At 38.8% G+C, this 23653-nt stretch overlaps 2 protein-coding genes across 2 annotated transcripts; one reads left to right on the top strand and one right to left on the bottom strand.

Annotated features, from left to right (window-relative positions):
* Positions 1-3019: 3019 nt before the first annotated feature.
* Positions 3020-10635, bottom strand: LOC101845427. Its single transcript, XM_005108216.3, has 7 exons — positions 10134-10635; positions 9458-9537; positions 7815-7921; positions 6884-6956; positions 6199-6254; positions 5231-5306; positions 3020-3655 (listed from the first exon to the last, which is right to left on the bottom strand). Exons 1-7 carry the CDS (start codon positions 10424-10426, stop codon positions 3438-3440), a joined length of 903 nt encoding a protein of 300 aa, XP_005108273.1. The 5' UTR covers positions 10427-10635; the 3' UTR covers positions 3020-3437.
* A 47-nt stretch (positions 10636-10682) lies between these two features.
* LOC101845033 (vesicle-associated membrane protein 7) lies at positions 10683-22504 on the top strand (the record flags this gene model as incomplete). The annotated part of the gene is given in 5 exon segments (XM_035972372.1): positions 10683-10769; positions 20260-20414; positions 20659-20716; positions 21940-21989; positions 22417-22504. Coding segments are annotated over 4 exon segments (342 nt in total), but the record flags the coding sequence as incomplete, so codon positions are not given.
* Between the last annotated feature and the right edge of the window lie 1149 nt (positions 22505-23653).

The raw sequence follows: 23653 nt of genomic DNA, 5'->3' as shown, positions 1-23653 counted from the left end.
GCAAAATTCCTAAAAGGCAGGATTATGGAAGGGTGGAGTAGAGGAGGAAGACTACGAAAAAGATGAAGAAAATGTGTCGTCTTTTTATGGCAAGAGGAAGGAAGACTCAAGACTTGCAGCAGACAAAGAGATGTGGGCGAACTGTCAGGCTGATACGTCTCATTTATACATGTATAATATGGCCGTTGGAACTGAAAAACATAGTATATTTCTAACAAGACTGTGTTTTGTAGAAAACTGGAGTGGGTAGTTGCGCAGGTGCTCTGGTGTGGTTTGCTTCTTCTTTTCTATCAAACATTTGTCTTCCTAATCTTTCTTCCTCTCTTCTTTGTATGTTAATCTCTAGTAACACCTCAAAACTCCGGCTTTTATAATATTATGATCTAATTGTGTGGCAAGTGCCATAAAAATTGGAAACACAAAATAGTAAATACAGAACTTATGTTAAACCTGTCCAATCTCAGTAATATTTATTTATAAGCATTGAAATAATATTATAGAGATGTAAGATTTTCGTGAAAAACGAATCGTGATTTGATATTAACTCATTGAAGACGCACTGTTTTGGGGGCATTAAAAAAATAGGACGCATGACTCCCTTATTCATACAGCTTTTTCAATAGCCTACTGTTTTCTCTATATATGAAACTTAAAAAAGGCAAGCAACAACGTGCATAATATTATCAAATAAAATGCAAATTCTTGAGTCTGATTTTGTGTATAATGATTTGAAATTTGCCGCACCATTGCTTTTGATCTGCTGTATAGTCAGACATAAATGTCCACTACATCCTTAAAGAGTTAATGTGCACATACATGTAGGCTACAGGGCTTGTCTCTCAAATGGCAGTACAATGTATAAACAAATCACAAAAGCATAGGTAGTGTCATTCAGGGAACCATAACGAATATGTAGTGATGTTCAGTGTGTGCCGTCTATGTACAGAAGTGTAGACTGGTGTTCCATTTAGTGCTTCGGCATCTGAGATGTAAAGCTCTTCACTGTCGCACCCAGAAGAATAGAGTTCAATTTAATTTCTGAGTGGAGAAGTTTGTTTTTTTTAAACTGAAAGAATCATCTTCGTCTGACTTCTGAGATGCTCTGATCCCTCTCAGCCATGGTTCAAGGTTGGCACCAGCAAGAAGTGTCCAGTGATATACATACTGGTTATTCATTTCCTTAATGATCTACATTGTGCTGATGGGGGCGTAAAACATATCATTAAAATCATAGATCAGTGAACCGTAAAGGTTAATGCAGAGACTTGTGCTTGTACACACTGTAATAATAGATACAGTACACATATTATTAAATGTATATACAGTGGAAACCTGATATAACAGGGATAGTGGGAGTAGAGAAAATGTCCTGTTGTATCAGATCCCTGTTAAATCAGAAATGCAAGGAAAGTAAGCATTTGTGGAATAATCCAGCTGTAGTTATTCATGGATAGTTTCCTTTGAAAGTACCCACGAACAGGGGTTTTGGCACCAACTATCTCCTTGCCCCCTTAAACCACATCAGAAGAGCTTGGTCCACAGCATCTGCATCGGGTAGTCTCATCTTTCGATCCAGAGCAAACTTTCCATTAGGGTATGCTGCCACTATCTTCTCTCTATCCATGATATGGGTGTGAATCGACTTTTGTGGAATGTCGAACTGACGACAAATCTCTGCCAGTGGAGCTTGCTTTTTGTCAAGAGCCTGGATTATTTCGTATTTTTTTAAACAATTGAAAGACATTTTCTCTTGTGCTTGACTTCGTAGGTGATAGTAGACACATTACGCGTGCGTGTTGCTAGGTTTCGGGCTAGATCGAGGTCTGCAGCACACTGCAGCCCTCTCTCGCTTCACACGTTGCATTGGCCTGCAGTGGCATGACTTGCATGGGCTTGCTCCATGCACTGCTTTACTCTCTCTCTCTCTCTCTCTCTCTCTCTCTCTCTCTCTCTCTCTCTCTCTCTCTCTCTCTCTCTCTCTCTCTCTCTCTTTCTCTTACTTTTTACACATTGTTAGCGAGCCTTTGTCCGTGCTATAACCGGTTGGGCACCAATGGGGCCCTGTTATTGCCGATAACTTTTAATAGAGACAAAGAGTAGGAAAAATCTGGGATTTAAAAAATCCCTGTTATTACCGGATCCCTGTTATTACCGGGCCTGTTATATATGGTTTCCACTGTATATGTAAATATAAGCTAAACAGGAAAGTACAGATCAACAGACGAGAGAGAGAAAACACTATTCACATTGGAAGCAAATACCATGAAGAATAAATAATATATAATTACTGGCTACGGCTAAATTATCCAACAAGCTTATATAGATAGGTAATATAGTGTTTGACTAGTATATATAGAGCTTAATTTTTTTGGTTATCTTTCTTGTTTGCAAGGACATGTACATGTGCAATGTATTTTGTCAACTGATTTACAGGAATGAGACAGATGTTATATTTTTTAAAGAGGTGGTTGCTATACATGAATAGGACATTTTGGTAATGAGCATTTCTTGTGTGTCAGTTCAATGGACTTTGTTTATTGAATTAGTGAGATGAGATACAGACATTATTATGAGAAGAAATTATACCGTGGATATTCTTGATTTCTCCTGGGATAATATTGGGGGCAGGTAATTCTCTTTTTGCTTACATAAATGGTAATAGCTATTAATTCATTTGTGCAGTAACACAGATGACAACTAGCACAATGAGACAGAGGTGGTCCGCAGTTGCAAAGCAATCAGAGTCAGGGAGGGTTTTATGACAAAGAAAACCCCCAATGAAAAATAAAAAGAACCAACCCAACTCAGATCACATCAGCGGAGTAACTAACAGTTATGCTGCTTCCCTCTCATGTCAAATGTACTCCTATTTGATCTAGGTTAATAAGGATTTCTAAACTGTGTGGGTTTTTTTCAGTTGATCTTTGTTTATTTTGCACCCTCTGGGTTCAAAGGTAAAAAAAAGGATATAAACTCAGAGATCCAGTGCATACAAGACATGCTTAAGAGATTTTTTTTGTTCTAAAAGGTTGAAGAAGAGCAGGTCTGCTAAAGTCAGATGCCCAAGAAAAAATTCAGTTAGTCCCCATTCGAAATGGAAGAACCTTGGTTGGTATATAGGCCTACATCAATCTAAGTGTCAGTACCTTTAACAACACATAGCACTGTCCAGAAGCCATGTGACCCTCCTGTTAGCCATGCCTTACTTTAAGTTGGGGGGAGGAGGAAAAGAAAGATGAAAAAGATCCAAGAAAATAAATGGACAGAGCAATTAAAATGACATATTATTCAGTCATATCGAGTTCAAGTACTTTGTACTAAAATAATGATAATCCTACATTTGTACAAACTCCTTTGGAAAGTACAAGTTGTCTTTTACAATTTATACAGGCAAGGCCTAGTTTTTTTCTTCTTGATTGAAAACATGGATCTCTTTTCTATGGCACTTTGTGGTGGGGCAGAGAGGTGGGCCAGTCAGGATGCATGCTGTACTCCCCTCTTCGGAGCCGAGGCTTGAAGCGATACATGCCTGCTGACCGGATGTCCTCCCTGGCTTTGTGGCCTAGGCTGTAGTGTGGTAGAGAACCCGTGAACCCATTCTGGCGAAGAGGATCGGACTGAAGGGTCTGAACAATCCGAGAGGTCGAGTCGTATTCTGCAATTGGAAAGCATGGAAAATAAAGAAAAGTCCAAAGCCGTAATTGTGTCAAGGCACAGGCTTCGTGCTGTCAAGAAGTTACAGCAGTGGCCAGAATCAGACCTAGGTCAAAATCAAACTGAACCCTCATTTCTGAAATTCCATCACAATCTACCACCACATATTAACCCTATCCATTCGTCGTGTTTTACTATTGTATCCATATGACATGGGGAACTCTGTGTGTCACCACTTTCCAAAGAGGAAATTTACTGGTTAATCCGATCCGTACGCTTTAAATAGTAGTCTGTCAAAATGATTTTTTGAGAAATACTGAAAGTTTCATAGAGATCTTCGTACAAGAAGTATTCTAAGATGTGAAGAATACAACCCCGGGGGTACAAAATTACCCAAGGGCGAACAGATAGGGTTAAAACAATGTTAATGGGTATAAAACTTTTAAGTTGATAATTTCGAGTAGAAAAAAATCATTGACCTGAATCAAGAAAAAATATATGAATTTTTTCTAGAATTACTAAAAAAGCTATGATAGCTGAGTTTAAAAAAAATCTAATGTAAGTGATTCTACACGCCCTTTGACATAATATAGATCATTTAGGTGGACGGCTTCCAACACTATCTGTCAGGGCCAACCTGGGCTGAGAGGGATTCAACGTCCCAGCAGGGAGATTGAGATACTTGAAAAAATTCCCCCCCCCCCCCACTTAATCGAAATCGTGTCTCCTGTGTGCGACAGCGAAGCGTCTAACCGATATAAATACAACAGACACCAGTATAGATGAGCTGACATGATAATAACATTAGATGGATTTACCAACCGTGTTGTCATTCTTACCAGACAGTTTTCTTTTTATTCATCTTTAATAGAATATCTAGATTTTTGCCGTTTACTCAAGAAGAAATTACGTGTGCTGCTCTAGAAAGGGAAATTATCCAAGCAATTAAACAAATATACAAAAGGCAGTATTCTGTATCTGGCTTCCATCTCCAAATTAGCTTTGATTTCAAAAAGGACATCTGATCCATATGTTATCAAAAGACCAGTGTCCTCTTTACTAATCTTTTTTGTTTTGTTTTAGTACATGTTTTAAGGCACTCGCAACTGCATAAGGTTATATGAGCACATAAGACACATTACACATTTTCAGTTTGGTAGGAATTTTGAATTTTGCCAGAGTGGCAGCCGAAGCCTACTCTTATCGATTTTAGGACCACCAAGAGATCTTTAAAATGTGCAACTCGCACATGAGACCTCTAGACCAAGGTCCTTTATATAGTTGGTATTATTTTAACTTTTTGTACATTCTAATTCATCAGTTGTTTAAAAAAGGTTTAGTTTTCCACGACCCAATGCTAGATTTACGGGGTAGTCGACTGCTGGTTCTTCAACCAGCTGTACAATCGAGAGGAGCCCAGAGGAGAGGGACAGAAGTGGAAAAGAAAGCAGATGACAGACTCAGTATGTCTGGACCACAGAGTCCCCCCCCCCCCCCCCCAGGGATGGAGTTTGATACAATCTGATTGAAATGTACAGGACAGTATTTTTATCAGTTTTTCTCATACAGTGGTTACCTTCAGCTCCGCTAAACTTCATCCATCTGTGCAAAGAAGGGTACGCACTTTTGGGTCTGTTCTCAGCATCCTCCTCCTGGAAAATATGATAAGTAGGTCATAAACACATGACATCCTAAGCAAGCATTCAATATTGTCTCTAAAAACTAATTTTGCTGCATTATTTTCAGTTAACTCCTTTAAGAATGAAATCTGGTTAGGCTAACCTTACAGCGATTCTATGTAATCTTTCAGTTTCTACTTACCTCTACTTCTACAACACTTTGTTTCTCTACAACCTGTTTTTAGATGGAACTATTCTAGGTGTGTGTTGTAATACTCTTAGTGTGTGTGATAATAACCTTACTAAATCATTTGGTCAGACAAATATAAGAGTATTACTTGTTTACTTGTGTGAAGGACCGACATCATTGCACAAGGGGTATTCCCATAAGCGCTCCGTCCCCTGAAGAAGCACATCTCAAAGTGTGTAGATGCTGACGGTTCCAAGCAATGGTTGATTCCATAGCCTTCTGCTCCTCCCACTCAGTCTTGAACTTCTGCAGGCGCCCCATCCAATTCCCAGCTCACAAAGTCGCTCAAGATGATGGTATTCCGTCTCTTCCTGTTCTTTTTCTCTTTTTTCCTTGCCTAACTGTACAATTTCAAGTTTGTCAGTGCACAGCTTCCCTTCTGGTTTTGCTTTCCCAGCGAGCTCATCAGCCCGCTCATTGCCCTTGACTCCCGCATGGCCCAGGGTGAAGATCCACGTGATCTTTTTCAGTGTTGTCTTCTTCAGCTCTAAGGTTCCCACTTTTAATCTTCCTCAGAGTGCTCTGAGAGTCTGTGACAAAGACCACATGGGCTTGTCGAGTTGTTGTGACCCATAGTAATAGTAATACAGTTTGATTCTACATTGTGTCTTTGCATTTTAGTGCCTTTTGGAGATCTGCTCAAAACGTGCCATATTTTTCGGCATTCATACAAACCTGCGGCTGGTTCCCTTCTCCCTGCTCCTTGACCACATCTAGGATTCGCTCTCGATCTGTGGAAAATGACAAAGTCTGTTGAACTTGGAGATCTCAAACTCTAAGTGATTTCTAAATCTGGCTAGAGCTTTATATAATAATCGGAATTACGCATGATATATTAAGCCTTGATGTCTTGCCAACTGCAAAGAAAATTTTCCTTTCGTGCAAGAAATCACAATTTGTAATTTGTTCTATATTTTATGGTTTCAAGTATATATTTTGAGACAAGCATCTTAGCCATGGTTCAAACATAAAATATACTTATGCACATATTTCAGTGAAGTTGAGCAAGGCTTCAAATAACATAACAACATGACTTTTGCACAGAATGCTTCACAAAAAGAAAAAAAAAAGGATGTGAACTATGGGTGAGGACATTTATAAGCATTGAATTGGAAATATCCTTGAAGTATGGGTTATTTCTCGCTGTTTGCATCTAGTACAGATTTATAAATTAATTAAACTAATACAAATACCCCTAAAACAACCCCGAAATTTAAAGGTCTGTAAATCAACTACACATATTACCTATATTAATCTGATGCAAACCAAATTGTTTCTTGAAAAACTTGAGTAATGAACAACATATAGCTTCAGTGCATTCAGTTTCCAAGACATCTGAAATGAAATTGCCAGTGAATACCTGCATCGTCAGCAAGTTTGACCCATGCCTCAGCTGCCTGGGCTTGTCGCGGTGGTAAGTGGTTTCGGAAACCCTGAAAAAAAAAAAAAGTTTGGAAACAGTCACAAAAATAATTTCATACTGTACTGTACTCAAAGAGCAAAAGTGAGGATTTTGTAAATTATTTTTTTTACCATATGCACACCAAAGTAATAGTGGGAGAAACAGCGATCTGTGAGTGTGGACACGACCAAGAGGATGCCAACCATATTCTTCAGCACTGCCCGCGCTATGCCACCCTTCGCGCACAGACGTGGCAGAATGTGGCTTCCCTTGAGAGAAAACTCTATGGCAGTCTTTCAGAGTTGAAGCGAACTATACAGTTAGTACGTGACATCGAACTGACTGTCTAGCTGCTGTCATCGAGAACGAGGAAGAAGAAGAAGCAAATTTTTTACCTTAACATTTTTTTTTTGAGTTGCCGATTCTGAAAAGCTTTAGATATGTTAATAATATATAAATATGATTTTGATCAGACGTTTCTTTCAATTACTGTTCGCATAATTTTAAAATACTGTGAAGTCTGCCTAAACCAAACACTGTGTTAATCTAAAAGCAGTGGTGAACCGGAAGAAAATAAAATCCCTGACTTTTTTCCTTCTATTTGAGCATCCTCTCTAAACTGTACAACCTTGCAAAACTGAACAAAGTCCAGTCGGCCCACATAGATTTTGGTTTAATTATATTCCACTGTATGACCAAAAGTAAAGGGTAGTCAATCCTGGTATGACCCTATAGTAACAAAGATAAAAAGTATCATCTGAATAAGAGGTTAAGAAATTTGGATGGTTACAAATACATACTGAATCCACTGGGATTTACCAATACACATGCCTGTATATTACTTTTCTCACATTTTGGACTTTTGGGAAAATTGAACAATTAAACTTACAAATGGATCTTTGTACTGATTGACGAGCGCAGAGTCAGGACGAGCTATATATTTGAGTCGTGGTGCCCTTCGTCTCTCTTGCTCAGATTTACTCAGACTTGCATCAACTGTGGAGAGATAGACACAACTAACCAATCTTTTTTTTACGTTATAAAAACTTATGTTAAAGAGGGATCATACTGCACAAAAATTCAGTTTTTTGTCTTTAGACTGCATGTAAGGAAGAGTTCTTTTGGAACTGAAACTGATTTAAGTGCCCACATTCTAATGTTTATGTAGGACAGACAACACAAGAACAATGCTGGATCAATATTATTATTATTATGACCACGCTCCACCTCAAATTTAGGGTGTTGGTTTAGTCAATGGACCATCAAGATACGATGATCTACCATAAGTCCTGCTTGATTGACGACGGTCCACCATGATCTAAGTGGTCTACTGTAACTCCTGCTCAATCGACCATGATCTGCCTGTTCTGTAAACAGCAGTAATGACAGCACTGGGGGCATTTAGATCAAAGGCGATGGCTTTGAGTTAATTGCAATGAATGGGATGGTGGGGATTGCTTCATATTGGAGTGGTAGAGATAACTGACCAGTAAGTTACGACAGCAAATGACCAGACGGGACAATGTTGACAGCTATATGATGGATATGGTTAGAGTAAGACGTTTTGTGGTGGTAAAGATTATAATTGACAAGTAAGTAATAGCAGAAAAGTGACAAGATGTTGATGACCACACGCTGAATGCATAAATTACCCTGCATAAACTAGCTGTTTGTCAACAAGAACAGCTGTCCGACCAGTCTGGCAGTAGACTATCAAGTAGACCAGGAACCCCTGTCAGAAACATCCTAGTAGGCCATCATCATTAACTAAATTAGCACTAAATTTAGCTTACCACCCCCCTTTGCCCCTCCCCCATCAGGTGTTGGCAGGCTAATCCTCTAGCATGAGAGTGGGGTAAGGCAAAATAATATACAATGTCTTTGCCAGGGTAAGATTTTACACATGGCATAGTCAGGAAATGAACCCAAAACCTTTCAGCACAGTTTGGTTGCCTTACCTTGGGATGTTGTAACAAGAATTATACCCCCCCCCCCCCCCCCAGGAAAAACAGTGCACTTGGGCTACTACTTTTAAAAATGTATAAAAAATTTATTAACAGCAATTAATTAAGATAAGATAAGATAAGATAAGATAAGATAAGATGATACTTTATTATCCCAGAGGGAAATTTTTCTTGGCTGTACAGGACCGTAAAAACACACGCAGGTATAGGCTACATAAAAAAAATTAAATTATATATTACTCTTATTAAAATTCAATATGAAAAGAGAAATAAAGCTGAGAAAAAGAATATTCACATCAGATGCATTATTCAACCACATGCAGGAATTTAGATACAAGATTGATGACAGTCAATAAAACTCACATGGATCGTAATGGGGCCCATGTGCCTAAAGCACCTAAGGCAACTGCCTAGCAAACTCATGAGTGAACTAGAAAGCCTGGACTAATCATGCCACTACTGTCACCAGTAATGTGAAACTTCTAATAATAATTATGAGAAAACTAACAACACATTGAACGCTAAACAATCTATAATCCATACTGAGAGGTGAATGTTGCAGACTTACTTTTGTACATACTCTTGCCCACTGTGGTATCTGGATTGTGGTAGCCTTCTATATAGTGAAGCCTGTTTGTCAAGAACACCCTGTGAAGATGAAGAAAAAGATAATTTTTTAAATTCAGAAAATCGTGTACAGAATTGTATACACATATATAATGTTTTGTTGTTTAAATTAAAATGAAACATTGTCGTAAAATGCCATATTATAATTTGATTCATAAACACCTATAGGACTCATATTCAGAGAACCCTGTACCTGCAACAATCAAAGCAGCAGAGCTGTTGTTCATTTTGTCAATACAGCAGACCCCAGGCCCCTCCCAATATAAGTTCTCCATTCAAAAATTCAATCCTCACAAAAATTCACTAAGGGGGCATATTAGACAGCATGCCACAATTTGGCTTGATAAACATATACTGATCTACTTCTGATATTAATATGCATGTAAGTCTACATCAATGGTCATTGTAAAGATTTTATAGGTCTATAGGGATGATAATATCTGCAGAGGTTTAATGAATCAGATAAAGAATGTATGCGGCATTTGCATGAATAGCAGAAGAAAGGGGTATATTGTAATTGTACTGTAAATAGAAAGATGTGAGGGACAAAGATTGGGAATGCACAGCAATAAGCTGCAAACAAATAAAAGCAAAATCTTAAGGCTATATGGACTTACTGTGGAGGATGAGGATTGTTGTGCCGATGGCTGGAAGTCGGACGGGGATTTGTGATTTCCCTCACTTCACCGCCAGAGTAGAATGTATCATACGTCGTTGATCTAGGGGAGGTTTTCAACCATATATTTCTAGCATTCTGGCGAATCTGTTCAAACTCTCGCTCTGTTAAGCGGGCAGCATTCTGAAGGTCCAACAGTGAGGAATTGTCCAAAGGATAACATCCAGCTGAACGAGCACGTCTGAGTTTTGACACAGGATCTCCATACCCTGGCAAAATATGCCCAGTCGCCATTCTTCTTTATCTTAAAAATGAAACCTATAAAATCTCTAATTAGCAGGCTCAAACCATCCGTGTCGTCCTTTTCGTGCTCCTGGTCGAAGGCGCATCGGTCAGCTCCCGGTGTCCCAGGAAGAGACTATTGTTTACAGAAACCAGGCAACCAAGACCACAGGAAGAGCTCTTTAAGGTTTGAAAAACAAGTTGATGGTGACGAAGCATGTGACCTTGCGTCATATCCCATGTTTGTAAACAAAGCAAGTTCGACTACTCACTTTCTCGACCCCAGCTGAAAGTAGGAGTGAAGAGTGAAGAGATTTCCTTCCTAAAAAAATCTGCACGCTTTGTATTTATAGCGGTGAGCTCAGGTAACATTTTTTTTCTCTGTTTATCTGATAGTTTGCCTTCTAATGTTTTAATTCACATCTCTTCAGGAAACAATTTCTTTCCAACTAGATCTACATTCAATGTGTCATGAGTTTCTGTCGATTGAGAGATACCTATTGTCGACCGTCGACTGTCACATCGCACTATCACGAGCTTTCTTGATTTGACTGGACAAAAACATCTGCTATTCTTTCGCAATTTTGACTCAGTAAAAAACGAAAAGGCGAGGGCAGTGTGTATGAATTTGTGACGATCAAAATCTCTGTATTGAATATGTAATCTAATTTCCCTGTGATGGTTGACTGCCTGCATGCATTGGACTGACTAAACTCTATTATTTTACATAAAAGTCTGAAGTTCCAGTTTCTGTTCCTCTGTACTGTGGACAAACCAATGATGGGTGTCTTTTCAACTTATTGTCATTGCCATACTATGATTCTATTAAAATCACTTTAATGGGTATTTGGGAAGTGTGTAAGCAAGTGATAGACCCTCATGCTAAACCAAATCCTGACCCTAACCCTAAACCATAATTTTTACGCAGTGGCTATTTTTACGGCGTGCCGTAAAGATAGCCACCCGGTGAGTCCCAGGCTATTTTTACGGTGATCCTTGAAAAGCGACCCTACTCCGCCTCTCATGTACGCGACATGCCTCAATGTATTAGATCTAGGCCTATAGGGGCCGTTCAAAATATAAACTTACACCTCAGAGGGGAAAGGGTGTCTTTGGCTTCTGTAAAAAAAAGTGTAAGATTGGGTGGGGAGGTGAGATGAACGTTTTGCTCATGACTGGGAAGAAAAGGTAAAAATAAAAGTGGATAAATGCCAATAACAAGACCCAGATCTGCATGATTACTGCAGATCACCGTTGTTGTTTTTTTGTTTTGTTTTGTTTTTTTGAGAGGGGGGGGTGACAAATAATTTTGAAATTATGATGAAAATTCTGTAGGTGGACATCTAATTTCTTTATGTTTCTTTGTAACTGTTTTGTTGATCTTTTAGTGTCTTGATGTCTTTTATTTGTAAGGCACGTACCTATTGCCTTGTCAAGAGTCTCAATCAATGTCTTCCACATATATGCGTTTTATCTAGTTCATATGGTTTGATAAAATTGTATTAACTGAAATGTTATTTTTACGGCTGTCACAAACTGATGACGTAGAACACGTTTTTCAGTCTTATAAATTCCGTCTTGGCTTGTAGGCCTTGTAGCCTACTACCTTTTTTATTTGTTATTTTATACTACATTTTACTAAATGACTAAACTAATGTAACATACTTTGAGCTGGTTAAAACCAAGAGTAAGGCACTATAATTAAAGGCTGATGTTAGGGGACCGTACGCCCCAATAGCGCTTGGCGCTAGGGGACCGTACGCCCCCATAGTGTTTGGCGCTAGGGGACCGTACGTCCTACCTGCGCTAAGGCGTGGTGTTACGGGACCGTACGCAGATATGTGCATGCATCTGGACTTTGCAAAAATACTGGAGGAAAACGGCCAGTTTAACGAAGCTCCTGACGTAAGGAGTTATTGCAAGGAGAATGTTTAAAATATACTTCTGAATACGATTGTGAGGAATCCAGTGGCCATGGGTGAACCAGAATTTGAAATTTGCTCACGTCTGCACCCAAGTTATTGTTATGTGTCAATAAAAGAAATCAAAGAGAGGGAGGGAGAGAAAGAGAGAGAGAGAGAGGGGGGGGAGAGAGAGAGAGAGGGGGGGAGAGAGAGAGAAAGAGAGAGGGAAAGAGAGAGAGAGGGGAGAGAGAGAGAGGGGAGAGAGAGAAAGAGAGAGAAAGAGAGAGAGAGAGGGAGAGAGAGGGAGAGAGAGGGAGAGAGAGAGAGTGTGTGAGTGTGTGTGTGTTTGAGTGTGAAAAACAGACAGAAAGGAAGTGAGAAAAAAAGATGAAAGAAAGAAAGAAAGAAGGAGCAGGAGAGAGAGGGGGAGACAAAGTGTGAGTATGTGTTTTTGTGTGTGTGTGTGTGTCTGTGTGCGTGTGTCTGTGTGTGTTAGAGAGAGAGAGAGAGAGAGAGAGAGAGAGATTGGGGGGGAGGGAGTCGTGAGAGAAAGAGAGAGATGAACAAATTTACACAAAGGAAATGTTTTGGACAAAAATGAGAAGGATAATAGTATGTGTGCTCAGGCGCATTCTACGGGCAGACGTGAGTACATTTTTAAGCTTTGCGACCTAAAATAAATAGGCCCCTTAGCCCCATTTAATGACACTCGTAAACGCCAGAAATGTACTCACTTTTGCATAAGAGAACACGCCTGAGCATGCACTCAGTCTTGATAGCGCGCAAGACGCAAGATCAACTCACATTCAGTGACAATAACAATAACATGAAAAGAAAGGAAAAAGAAGACAGCTTGGAAAAGGTAGATGGAAAGCAAAACAAACTATTGTAGAGACTTGACAGAACGTCGGGGAGTGAACTAAGCACAGACGAATTAAAGTTTATTTGCAAGCGCATTACATATTATACACCTGTCCACATTAATAATAAAACAACATTAGTATAACTGGACTACTTTTGCGCACAGGTGTCGTGTAACAATAGTGCGGTCAAAAATTCGTGGCGCAACTTTTCCTAAAAAATACTGTATCTCTTTAACGGGAGAATCAATGTCACCCATACTTTGCACAGCAGTTTGTATTTAAAAAATGTCTTAACTGAATCATATTTTTCCACAACAATCGAGGTTCGATCAAAAAAAATTTCTAGAATACAGTGTGCAGGAGTTTGAAAAAATATTCACCTGTTAAGACAAATTGATATAAGTCACTGTGCAAAAGTTGGAGAATTTATGTTCGATAAGTAAGGAGATATTTCACAATAAGTTGCGCCGTGCATTTTTGACCACACTATAGGCGTAGGTTGGAGTAGTATGAATTTAATTTGTTCTCTTAACTCATATTCCACACAAGGCGTTACATGATTAACCATCTCTTCTCAATCTAATAGCATAATTATACCCTGCCGACCCCATCGTTCGCCCCCACATTCCCTTCGGCAACTCTTTCCACACCTCTCTCTCTCTCTCTCTCTCTCTCTCTCTCTCTCTCTCTCTCTCTCTCTCTCTCTCTCTCTCTCTCTTTCTCTCTCTCTCCCTCTCTTTCCCTCCCTCCCTCCCTCTCTCTCTCTCTTTCCCTCCCATCCCTCCCCTCTCTCTCTCTCTCTCTCTCTCTCTCTCTCTCTCTCTCTCTCTCTCTCTCTCTCTCTCTCTCTCCCCCTCCCTCTCTTTGATTTCTTTTATTGACACATAACAACAACGTGGGTGCAGACGTGAGCAAATTTCAAATTCTGGTTCACCCACGGCCACTGGGTACCTCACAATCGTATTCAGATATTTTAAACATTCTCCTTGCAATAACTCCTTACGTCAGGAGCTTCGTTACTCTGGCCGTTTTCCTCCAGTATCTTTGCAAAGTTCAGATGCATGCATCTGTGTACAGTCCCGTAACACCACGCCTTGCACAGGTAGGACGTACGTACGGTCCCCCAGCGCCAAACACTATGGGGGCGTACGGTCCCCTAGCGCCACGCGCTATTGGGGCGTACGGTCCCCTAACAATAGCCATAATTAAATGTCCTCTATTATTAGTATTATTATAATTATAGTCTTTATATTCTGGACTTAAACAATTCAATGTTTTTATGTTCTTTACTAGGACCTTGTTGTGGGATTCTTTCAAATAATAAAATAGATCCCATTTTTAAAGTTTTTGTGTTTTGTTTTCTGATGTGCTCATATTATTACTGTCCATTTTTACGGGGAACAGCTCACCCCAAGGGTGATTCTTTTTCCGATTCATATTTAGGAAAAAAAATTATACAGGCATAAGAAATAATGAAGAAAGTAAATTTTGATAAGTCGGAAAATATGAAAGTTGCCATGGAATGGAAACAGCACCAACATGCAAAACAAACAATAATTTTAAAAAACCCGAAGGCTTCTTACTCTCTAACAAAATTGCATGAAAATTGGTGGAATGGTAGATACAGACAGAGCTGGTTGTAACGGAGTACAAGTACTCCGGTACTTGTACTTACGTTACAATTTTCGGTACTTTTATGTACTCCGATACATTTTGAAAACCAGTACTTTTACAGTACTCCGATAATTTTTATAAAAGTACTTTTGAGTACTTTTCAAGTACATTTTGAGTACCTTTGAAGCTTAATGAAAGAATAAGTGCCGACATTTCCGATCATAATTTACGGAACAAACACCAGGGCGGGCACAGCCGATCAACCAAGAGTTAAAAGTTGAGATTAAAGAACTGCCCGTCGCGTCAAAGATCAGCCACTCTTGTGAAAGTGATCACATGCGCTGTAAAACTCCATGAAACGGTACAATGATCCCCAGACGGGATCACACCGAGGTGTGAGCAGACCGATGGGCGTTTCTTTTCCCCAAACATCGCACTCACATGAGCTTGCCACCTGAACTTTCATCCCTCGCTGGGTGGGTTGGGCCTACAAGTTCGCTCCAGGCAGGATCACCTCGAGCTGTGAACTCTTCCCTGACCATTGAAGTTGAAGGCAGTTTTTCTCTATTCCCGAAATTGCGAGACAGCCTGAATTTTAATTGGTGTGGTCACAGCGTAATGGTACGTAACGACAAAGGCAGGGGGACTCAATCAGAGATGGAAGGCTACAGTTTTTGGACAGGTAAAGGGGAGGGGCAACTGGATAAACGTAGATAAAGATCTCGAGACGATAATTATGCTAATGAGTGTACGGTATAGTATTATGGCTTGCCTCATACCACCATGCTACTGTGATTGGTCATCAAGGATGACCACTCTTTGCTCGCCATATGTCACAAACCTACCCAGGGGTCACGTCAGTTCTTGGGTCACTGTAGATTCTTCCTTAGCTTCGAGGGGCTAAGATCCCGTATTTCCTTTCCTCCCGAGCACTGGGATCTTAGGCGGAGACTACTGTAGTAGAGATTTTTTGGTTACACTACACTTACTAGACTCTAGGAAATTACATGTAGGCATATTTTGGTTTGCCGTGGGCGCCGTGGACTACACAGTGTGACCAAACTCTGTCTTACCACTATTATAACCAATTGAAACTGAAACTGAGTTCTCAATGTATATCAATCTAACAATTTTTTAGGCTACTTAAATTTCTTTTTTCCTTTTTTTGTGTGGTTTGTGCTGAAAGCTACCTTGATTCCTTGAGGATTTGTTAAAGAAGAATTAAAGCACTTTTTTTTTTGCTGGCCATTTTCGTCAATTTTTTATTTTCTTAGATCAACTTTGTCTCTACATTTTCCAATTTTGATACTTTTCCTACTTTCCGACCTCTAGGACTGACTTACATTTGATCATGTTGTCTTGCTCAAACAAATTCTATTCATAATATCACTTACTCACTAGTTGCATCTGTTTGTTTGCTGGGTTTTTTTTTCAATTTCACGGACAATTTCCACCTACGTTCAGTGCGCATATTCAAATGCTTTGTATACTGTTTACATTATTAGTAATAAATGGCCGAATTTGTCAAATATACTAGATATGTTATTCAATATGATGTTTTGCATTAGCACTGAAGTTTTTAGCATATTAGCAGAAAGTACTCAAAATGTACTCATAAGTACTTTTTTAAAAAGTACTTGTACTCAAGTACATTTTACAGGAAAGTACTTTTACTGTACTTAAGTACATATTTTAGATTGTACTTAAATTTGTACTTAAGTACCTTTTTAAAAGTACTTTAACAGCTCTGGATACAGATACTATGGTCAATCGTACTGAGCAAAATTTTGATATTTGAATGTAAAAAAATATATGTGTTCCTGTACCCTGAAATTTCATCACAATAATTAATAAATTAATCATTGTGAACACCAAAAAAAATATTTTACACCTCTATCAAAAATCTGCTCAGGGCAAAGGAAGGAGGAACATTTTAAAGGCATTTCCAAGGCGAAAAGTGTTTACTCCAAAATGGCCGCTCTTCTTGTGGGTGTGGTACATGTAGTGATGTCAGTGAATGAGATGATGATGCTGGCAGTGGCAGTGATGATGGTAATGATAGTGACGAGGGGGTGATGGTGGTGGTGATGATAAAGAGAGGGTGAATGATGATGGTGGGGAGAAGAAGGAAGAGATGGTGGTGGAGGAAGGGAGAAGGCAGATGAAGGAGAGAATAGAATGACGGTGAAGAGGAGGAAATGGAAAACCTATGGGGCTGTTCAAATATAATCTTACACTTTTGGGGACTTTTTTAAAACACAAAACCCAATACCACTTTTCTCACATTTGCCTCCAACCCCCACCTACACCAATTTAATATTAGTACTTTTTCCGATCTTCAACTTCCATTATTATTTCAAAGATACCTGTACTATACGTGGCTTTTTTTTAACCAGCTTGTAAAAAAAATATTTCAGTTAATACAATTTAATCAAACCATATGGACTAAAAAGAAACGCATATATGTGGAAGACATTGAGACTCTTGTCAATGCAATAGGTACGTGCCTTACAAATAAAAGACATCAAGACATTAAAAGATCAACAAAACAGCTGCAAAGTTACAAAGAAACAATCTTTTACCTTTTCTTCCCAGTCATGAGCAAAACGTTCATCTCACAGAAGTGTCATATTTGGTTAACCTCCCCACCCAATCTTACACTTTTCTTACAGAAGCCAAAGACACCCTTTCCCCTCTGGGGTGTAAGTTTATATTTTGAACGGCCCCTGAAGGCCTAGATCTAATACATTGAGGCATGTCGCGTACATGAGAGGCGGAGTAGGGTCGCTTTTCGAGGATCGCCGTAAAAATAGCCTGGGACTCACTGGGAGGCTATCTTTACGGCACGCTGTAAAAATAGCCACTGCGTAATTTTTAATCATAAAACCCACCATTCTATCTTAGTGGTTATCGGTACAATTGTGCGAACAACTCTGTCTAGTTATCCGTACAACACTGTACCATACAATTGTGCGAACAACTCTGTCTAGTTATCCATACAACATTGTACCTTACAATTGTGCGAACAACTCTGTCTAGTTATCCGTACAATGTTGTATGCACAATTGCTACACCATTGTACGGATAATTGCTACAGGTATCCGTACAATAATAGGCCTACATTCCCACAGGCCTACGCCAACATGTTCTGTCTTAGTAAATCTAAAAATCTAGATCTAGATTCTAGATCAGTGTTTCCAATGGTGATCTAGGCTTATTTTTACCAACAACCTCCAAAATTCGAAATCGTGGTGTAAAAATATTTAAGCTAAATCTACCTCATTCTGTTGATAGTTCTAATGGCCGAAATGACAGCGTGTCTGCGTTTGAAGAAGTATTATATTATAAGTGTGAGTTCGAATTCCGGTCCCGAAAGTTTTTTTTTTTTTCTCTCTCCTCCCCCGACTGACCAACAAATTTTTTCCCATAATTGTTTGTTTTGACTTCAAAGATTTCCACTCATGGTTTTGTGTCAAAACAATTAAAGAAGCATAACATTAACAGATTCTAGTCATAACAATAGATCTAGATCTAGATCAAGTATCTTGTATTTTAATAGAAATATAGATATAGATCTAGATATCTAGATCTAGTATCTAGCCTACTTTTCCTTTTAGGCCTACCAATTTTGGCCTTGTTAAAGTTATTAATTAATATTGATGCTCAACCCAGGGGAGAACCGGAGGACTAGATCTAGGCTTATTTTTACCAACAACCTCCAAAATTCGAATAATTGTACGAATAACTCTGTCTGGTTATTAGTATAATTGTACTGATAACTGGTTAGAGTTGTACGCACTATTGTACCAATAACCGCAGCCCATTCTATACTCTATTTATTTCAAAGTGGTCGCTCGTTACGGAATTCCTCCCATTAGTAATACTAGATCTAGTATGAACAGAATAACTTGAGTTTACTTTGCAGGAGGCAAAGTTAAATATATCGACCAATGAGATGGCGCGTAGCGATCTCACACTCTCAACTTCCTGGGAGAAGAGGTGTTGGGAAGAGGCCATGGCTGTCGATTTTGTGCAATGTCATTTTTAAAAAACCCCAAATTACAGAAAAACTATAACTCACAACAAAATGAAATTTTACATGTGGAAAGACAAATGGTGGTGGAAGTAATTATGATGCTGTAGTGGTGGTGAAAGTAATCATAATGCTGGTGACTGGTAGTGATGCCCGGGGTAGATTACTGTGTATGTAGACCCTGAGTTGTCAGTTACCGTGTACATAGAGTGGGCAATGAGAGTGCAGTCTTTAGGCTTCTGACAGTTACACAGTCCTAGTAAATAATTTTAGTCTAAATCTGGTATTACACGTAAATTCCCCCATGACAATTATTATATGTAACCTCTTTTTCACTCACGTAACTCACTTTCAAGACGAGTCCGAATAAATAAAGATTTTTTTTGCGGACCCGAGTCTGAATAGATAAAACCCATTCGCGGACTCGACTCCGAATAAATAAAAAACCTGATCGGACTCGTGTTGGAATAGAGGTCGTGGCCTAATAAAAGTGACAGTCCCTTAAATTAAGAACTTACAGTTGGAATTGTCCCAGAAGGCCACTCAGCGTCGAGTAGAAAACTGGTCAACCTAGACAATTTGATGTCCTGGACACTTTCAGTATAATATAAGCAAATAAGCAAATACACGGGGGGAGGGGGTATGGGAGTGGTTGTCTTAAACAGGTTGCTGTTAGAGCAGTTTAACTATAATGTATACAAACTTGCATAAAGAAATTTACCATCTTATCGCTGCAGCATCGTGCTATTGTAATTTAAATGTTCCTTTCTCTAAGAGTTATCCTAGAATTGCATTGTTGTGATCTTGTATCCTCAAATATCATTCTGATTAAAGAAAAAATGGAAAAGCCAGAAGATACATTGACCAGTAGACCTCTTTATGTGTATGTTACTGTCTGTCAGCAGTAGGAACAAAGGAAAGGGAGAGAACTAGACAACTTGAGTTTCCATAAACAGTATAACAAGGATAACTCGAATTTGTCGTGACCGTCCTCGGTAGTTTGAGGGATATCTTACAAAGATAAAGAAGAAGGAAAAACGGGACCACAGGAACAGTTCGACGGATGCATGATTTCGAGTCTTCTTTGTTCGACCTATCCGTGTTATACTGTATTGTTATTGGAAGACCACCGAATGCCCAAACAACGGTACATTGTATCACTAAAATCCCATTTTACAGGAGGTATGGAAGATATTCACAGTTATAAATAGATGTTTCCATGGATAGGTGTTGAATAATTGTTGACTGTGAAACTGAATAAAATTACCAATATATATTCAAGCTTAGTTTTGTCGTAGGAGATCTGTTCAGGTCGAATTTAAGGCAAAGTCTTGAAAGATATGGTTTAATCGTATTTTAAAGGTAATTGGGTATTCAATTGCATACTGTGCCAATAATGTTTTTCCTTGAAAGATTGTATTTGTTCCACAGACAAGCACAATGCCTATCCTTTACTCTGTTGTGGCAAGGGGGACGACGGTGTTAGCCAAGTATGCCAGCTGTGCAGGAAACTTTACCGAGGTCACTGAACAAATTCTAACAAAGATTCCACAAGAAAACTCCAAACTCACATACTCTCATGGCAGGTAAGAGTTTTTCTTTTAGCCAGTTATAGTAAGTTCTGTCTGACAAATTTAAAACTAATTTATCTTTTGCTTTTCAGTGTGTGTGTCTTACAAATTAAGGGCATGTCTTTCACTAGCTAGTTCTAGTAAGTTTGTCTTACAAATTCAAGGCCTGTTGCATAAAAAATTATGTATGACACAGGTTACATTTTGTGCTCTCCTTCTCATCGCCTCCTGATTTTTTGTTCTTTTTATTTCTTTTCAGTTATCTTTTCCATTACGTTACAGAGGAGCGCCTGGTGTACCTTTGCATCACAGATGATGTGAGTATGAACATATCTTTGCTCTGAAAATGAACACAATATTGAATTTTTTTCTTAGTTAGAATAAATGATTTCAAATCCAACACAATGTACATTTCAAAACATCTTTGAAAGGACAGAAAATTGTTGGAAAGGCTAATGCTAGAGTGCTGCTCATTGTGAAGCCTGACTGGGTTTCTTCTATTTTCTATCTGCTGCATCTTGTACATACATGTTGGTAGATGTGCTTTAAAAGTTATACAATTTGTGTAAGTCTTGTGCTTACAGTTGAACATGCCTCAGTGGAAACCTTGTAATACGGAAATCTGTTTTAATGGAATCTGCCTGCTCTGCCCCTGATAAATTCTTCTATAATTACCTCTATAAAGCGGAAACCTGTCACATGGAAACGTGAAAAAAAAATTCCTTCCTGTCTGGGTTTTTTTTATCTGTCTAAGACGGAAAATGCTTTGCCCACGCAGCCCTGATTTGATCTCAAAACTATCAAATTTGGTTCAATCAGCTTTACCCATAGCCTTCTGTATAGACTGTTATACAGTGGGCATTAGCTCTAACCTTTTTGACATACTGCCAGGTGAGGTATTTGGGGGTAGATTTTATACAGCATCCATTTGAGCCAGTAATAGTGCATATGATCAGGGTGGTGTGGATGTGAAATCTCACACAGTGTCTTGGAAGTGCTCAAGTGGTGCTCCAGCATTGAAACTTTCAAAGATTGTCAGAGGCCAGAGATATGAAATTAGTTTGACCAATACCTGCTGCCCTGATCGTAAGGCGAGGGAGGGGTGACAGTTATTGGTTGACTGTACTTATTACACTGGTGGATGGGGCTAAGGGTGGAAGCAAAAATGATCTACCATTTCTGCTTTTAATAGGACAAACAAGGGTCCTTTGAAGCGCAAGTGCTGGTGGCTATGGATAAGTGGGACTGGCGCATGCCATTATCAGAGAGGATGGCACTAAAGAGGTGTGAAGTTTTGACCACTGCTTGCTGACCAGACAAGCAACCATTCATCGCTTTGACTGGGCTTTTGAAACACTTTCATCTCCCCCTAAATTCCCTTGTCCAAGACGGAAAATGTGTAAGACGAAATTTTTTTCTATCTCCATGTTACACAACAGGTTCAACTATATTGTTACATGACATTCACCACTTTTTAACTCAATGTCAAAGACAGTTGCAGTAAAATAAATATGCTTACATTTTGTTTCTCTTGTTGCAGGAATTTGAGAGGTCCAAGGCCTTCATGTATTTGAATGAAATCAAAAGAAGGTAATTTTTTGTTGTTGCTCATTTATTATTGGGTCACATCTGATAATTTAGTGGGAGTCTGTTTTTTTAGATACATACTTTACTGGCTGGTGATGGTAGAGTGTGTATGGTCAAAGTATCGGTCTGTTGACTCTGAGAAGGGCACTTGCCCTTCAGTTTTAAAAAAAACTGAGCATAAAAGGCGGGCATTATTTCAAGGAACATCTTTCCCTGTGTGTAGCATGGAAATTTTCCTGTCTGATGGTTTGGTTCATTGGGATGGAAATACATGGTAATTGAGTTTAGTTTATTTTAATTTGACTGTAAAAAATATTGAGTTTTTTTTGTCTAGTAGAGGGTTCATTAATAGTGGCTTGTGATACATGTCAGTTGTAATATATTGATTATCTAAAGATAGTCTGGTGATTTTTGTCTTTGTTACTGCCAGGTTTCAGTCTCAGTATGGTGTACGAGCCCAGACTGCCCTTCCCTATGCCATGAATAGCGATTTTTCAAGGACCATGTCTTCTCAGATGGTAAGAGTTGGAAAACTTTTTTTTCCTCAAATTTTCTTAATTTGATTAATGACAAACATGACTCGTTAAATTGCTTTCTAAGCCCTTTTGTTTTTCTGTTTTCTTTACATCACTGAATATAAATGTTCATAGGAGTGTCTTTATTTCAATTTTAGTAGGTCATTGTGCTATTCAACTTGTTAATGTTCGTCCTCAAAATTTTTGGAGAGCTTTTCATATTCAAGACTTAAGGCCGGTTCACAGTTCGCCCTTTCTTATATTTACCATTACTAGAATTTTAAAAGTGCTTACAGAACCTGATTACTGTGGGCTTGACATGATTTTCTTTGTGCCAACAAAGAGAAGACTAAAGATGTATTTTATAAAAATCTTGACCATCGAGCCCATCACTAGAAAGATACTTTTGTGTGTAGTTTCACAGTTGGGTCTTGTTTGAGGAAGGCATTCATGTATTTCTTCATGAATGTTCATTAATTTTCAAATGAAATATCTTAGTGTCTATTCCAATAAAACCCTCATAACATCTCTTATGCTTTCACTTTTAGACTATTGGAATTCTCTTTTTGAAAACCGTTCCAGTGAAAAGATAAACAGATTACAACTACTTTAGAATCGAGCTGCTCACATAATTCTACAAAAACATGTCAAGGAACATATAAAACCCATGTTAATCCAACTTAACTGGCTCCTTGTGAAAGCTCGTACTCTGTACAAGATAGCTTTCGTTTGTTTTTAAGTGTGTCAGCAACTTTGCACCAACCTATCTTTGCAAAATTGTTATTGAATGTGTACCATCTCGGATTTTAAAATTGGCAAAAAAAAAAAAGACTGTTAAACCTGTCTAAAGTGAAAGTCAGAGACTCGGTGGAGAGCTTTTTTCCCATTACACCCCCTCCCTGTGGTATTTATTACCAGAATACCTACACGATCGACCAGTTTGTCAAAGTTCAAATCGGGGCTGAAAATGCATTTGTTTCTGGTCAGCTTTAAGAAGTAATGACCCCAATACACATGGTGTAATGTTTCTTTCAGCGTAGATCTTTTTTGTTCATACTGTTTTTTATCAAGTGGCTGTATATTGAATTGTAGTCGATCTATATGTGTGTGTGTGTGCGTGCATGCATGCATGTGTGTGTGTGTGTGTGTGTG

Source organism: Aplysia californica, unplaced genomic scaffold (genome assembly GCF_000002075.1).
Source record: "Aplysia californica isolate F4 #8 unplaced genomic scaffold, AplCal3.0 scaffold00668, whole genome shotgun sequence".
In the NCBI taxonomy this organism is placed as follows: Eukaryota; Metazoa; Mollusca; class Gastropoda; order Aplysiida; family Aplysiidae; genus Aplysia; species Aplysia californica.
The sequence above is the reverse complement of the archived record's forward strand: the minus strand, read 5'-3'. Positions and strand labels throughout refer to the sequence as shown.

What these genes read in the sequence shown, in the direction of transcription:
- LOC101845427 (XM_005108216.3), bottom strand. Translation starts at nt 10,426, where the DNA reads ATGGCGACTGGGCATATTTTGCCAGGGTATGGAGATCCTGTGTCAAAA. An exon ending in ATCAGTACAAAGATCCATTT is followed by an intron (nt 6,957 to 7,814) that starts GTAAGTTTAATT and finishes TTTTTTTTTCAG; the next exon opens with GGTTTCCGAAACCACTTACC. An exon ending in GAAGTTTAGCGGAGCTGAAG is followed by an intron (nt 3,656 to 5,230) that starts GTAACCACTGTA and finishes TTCCAATTGCAG; the next exon opens with AATACGACTCGACCTCTCGG.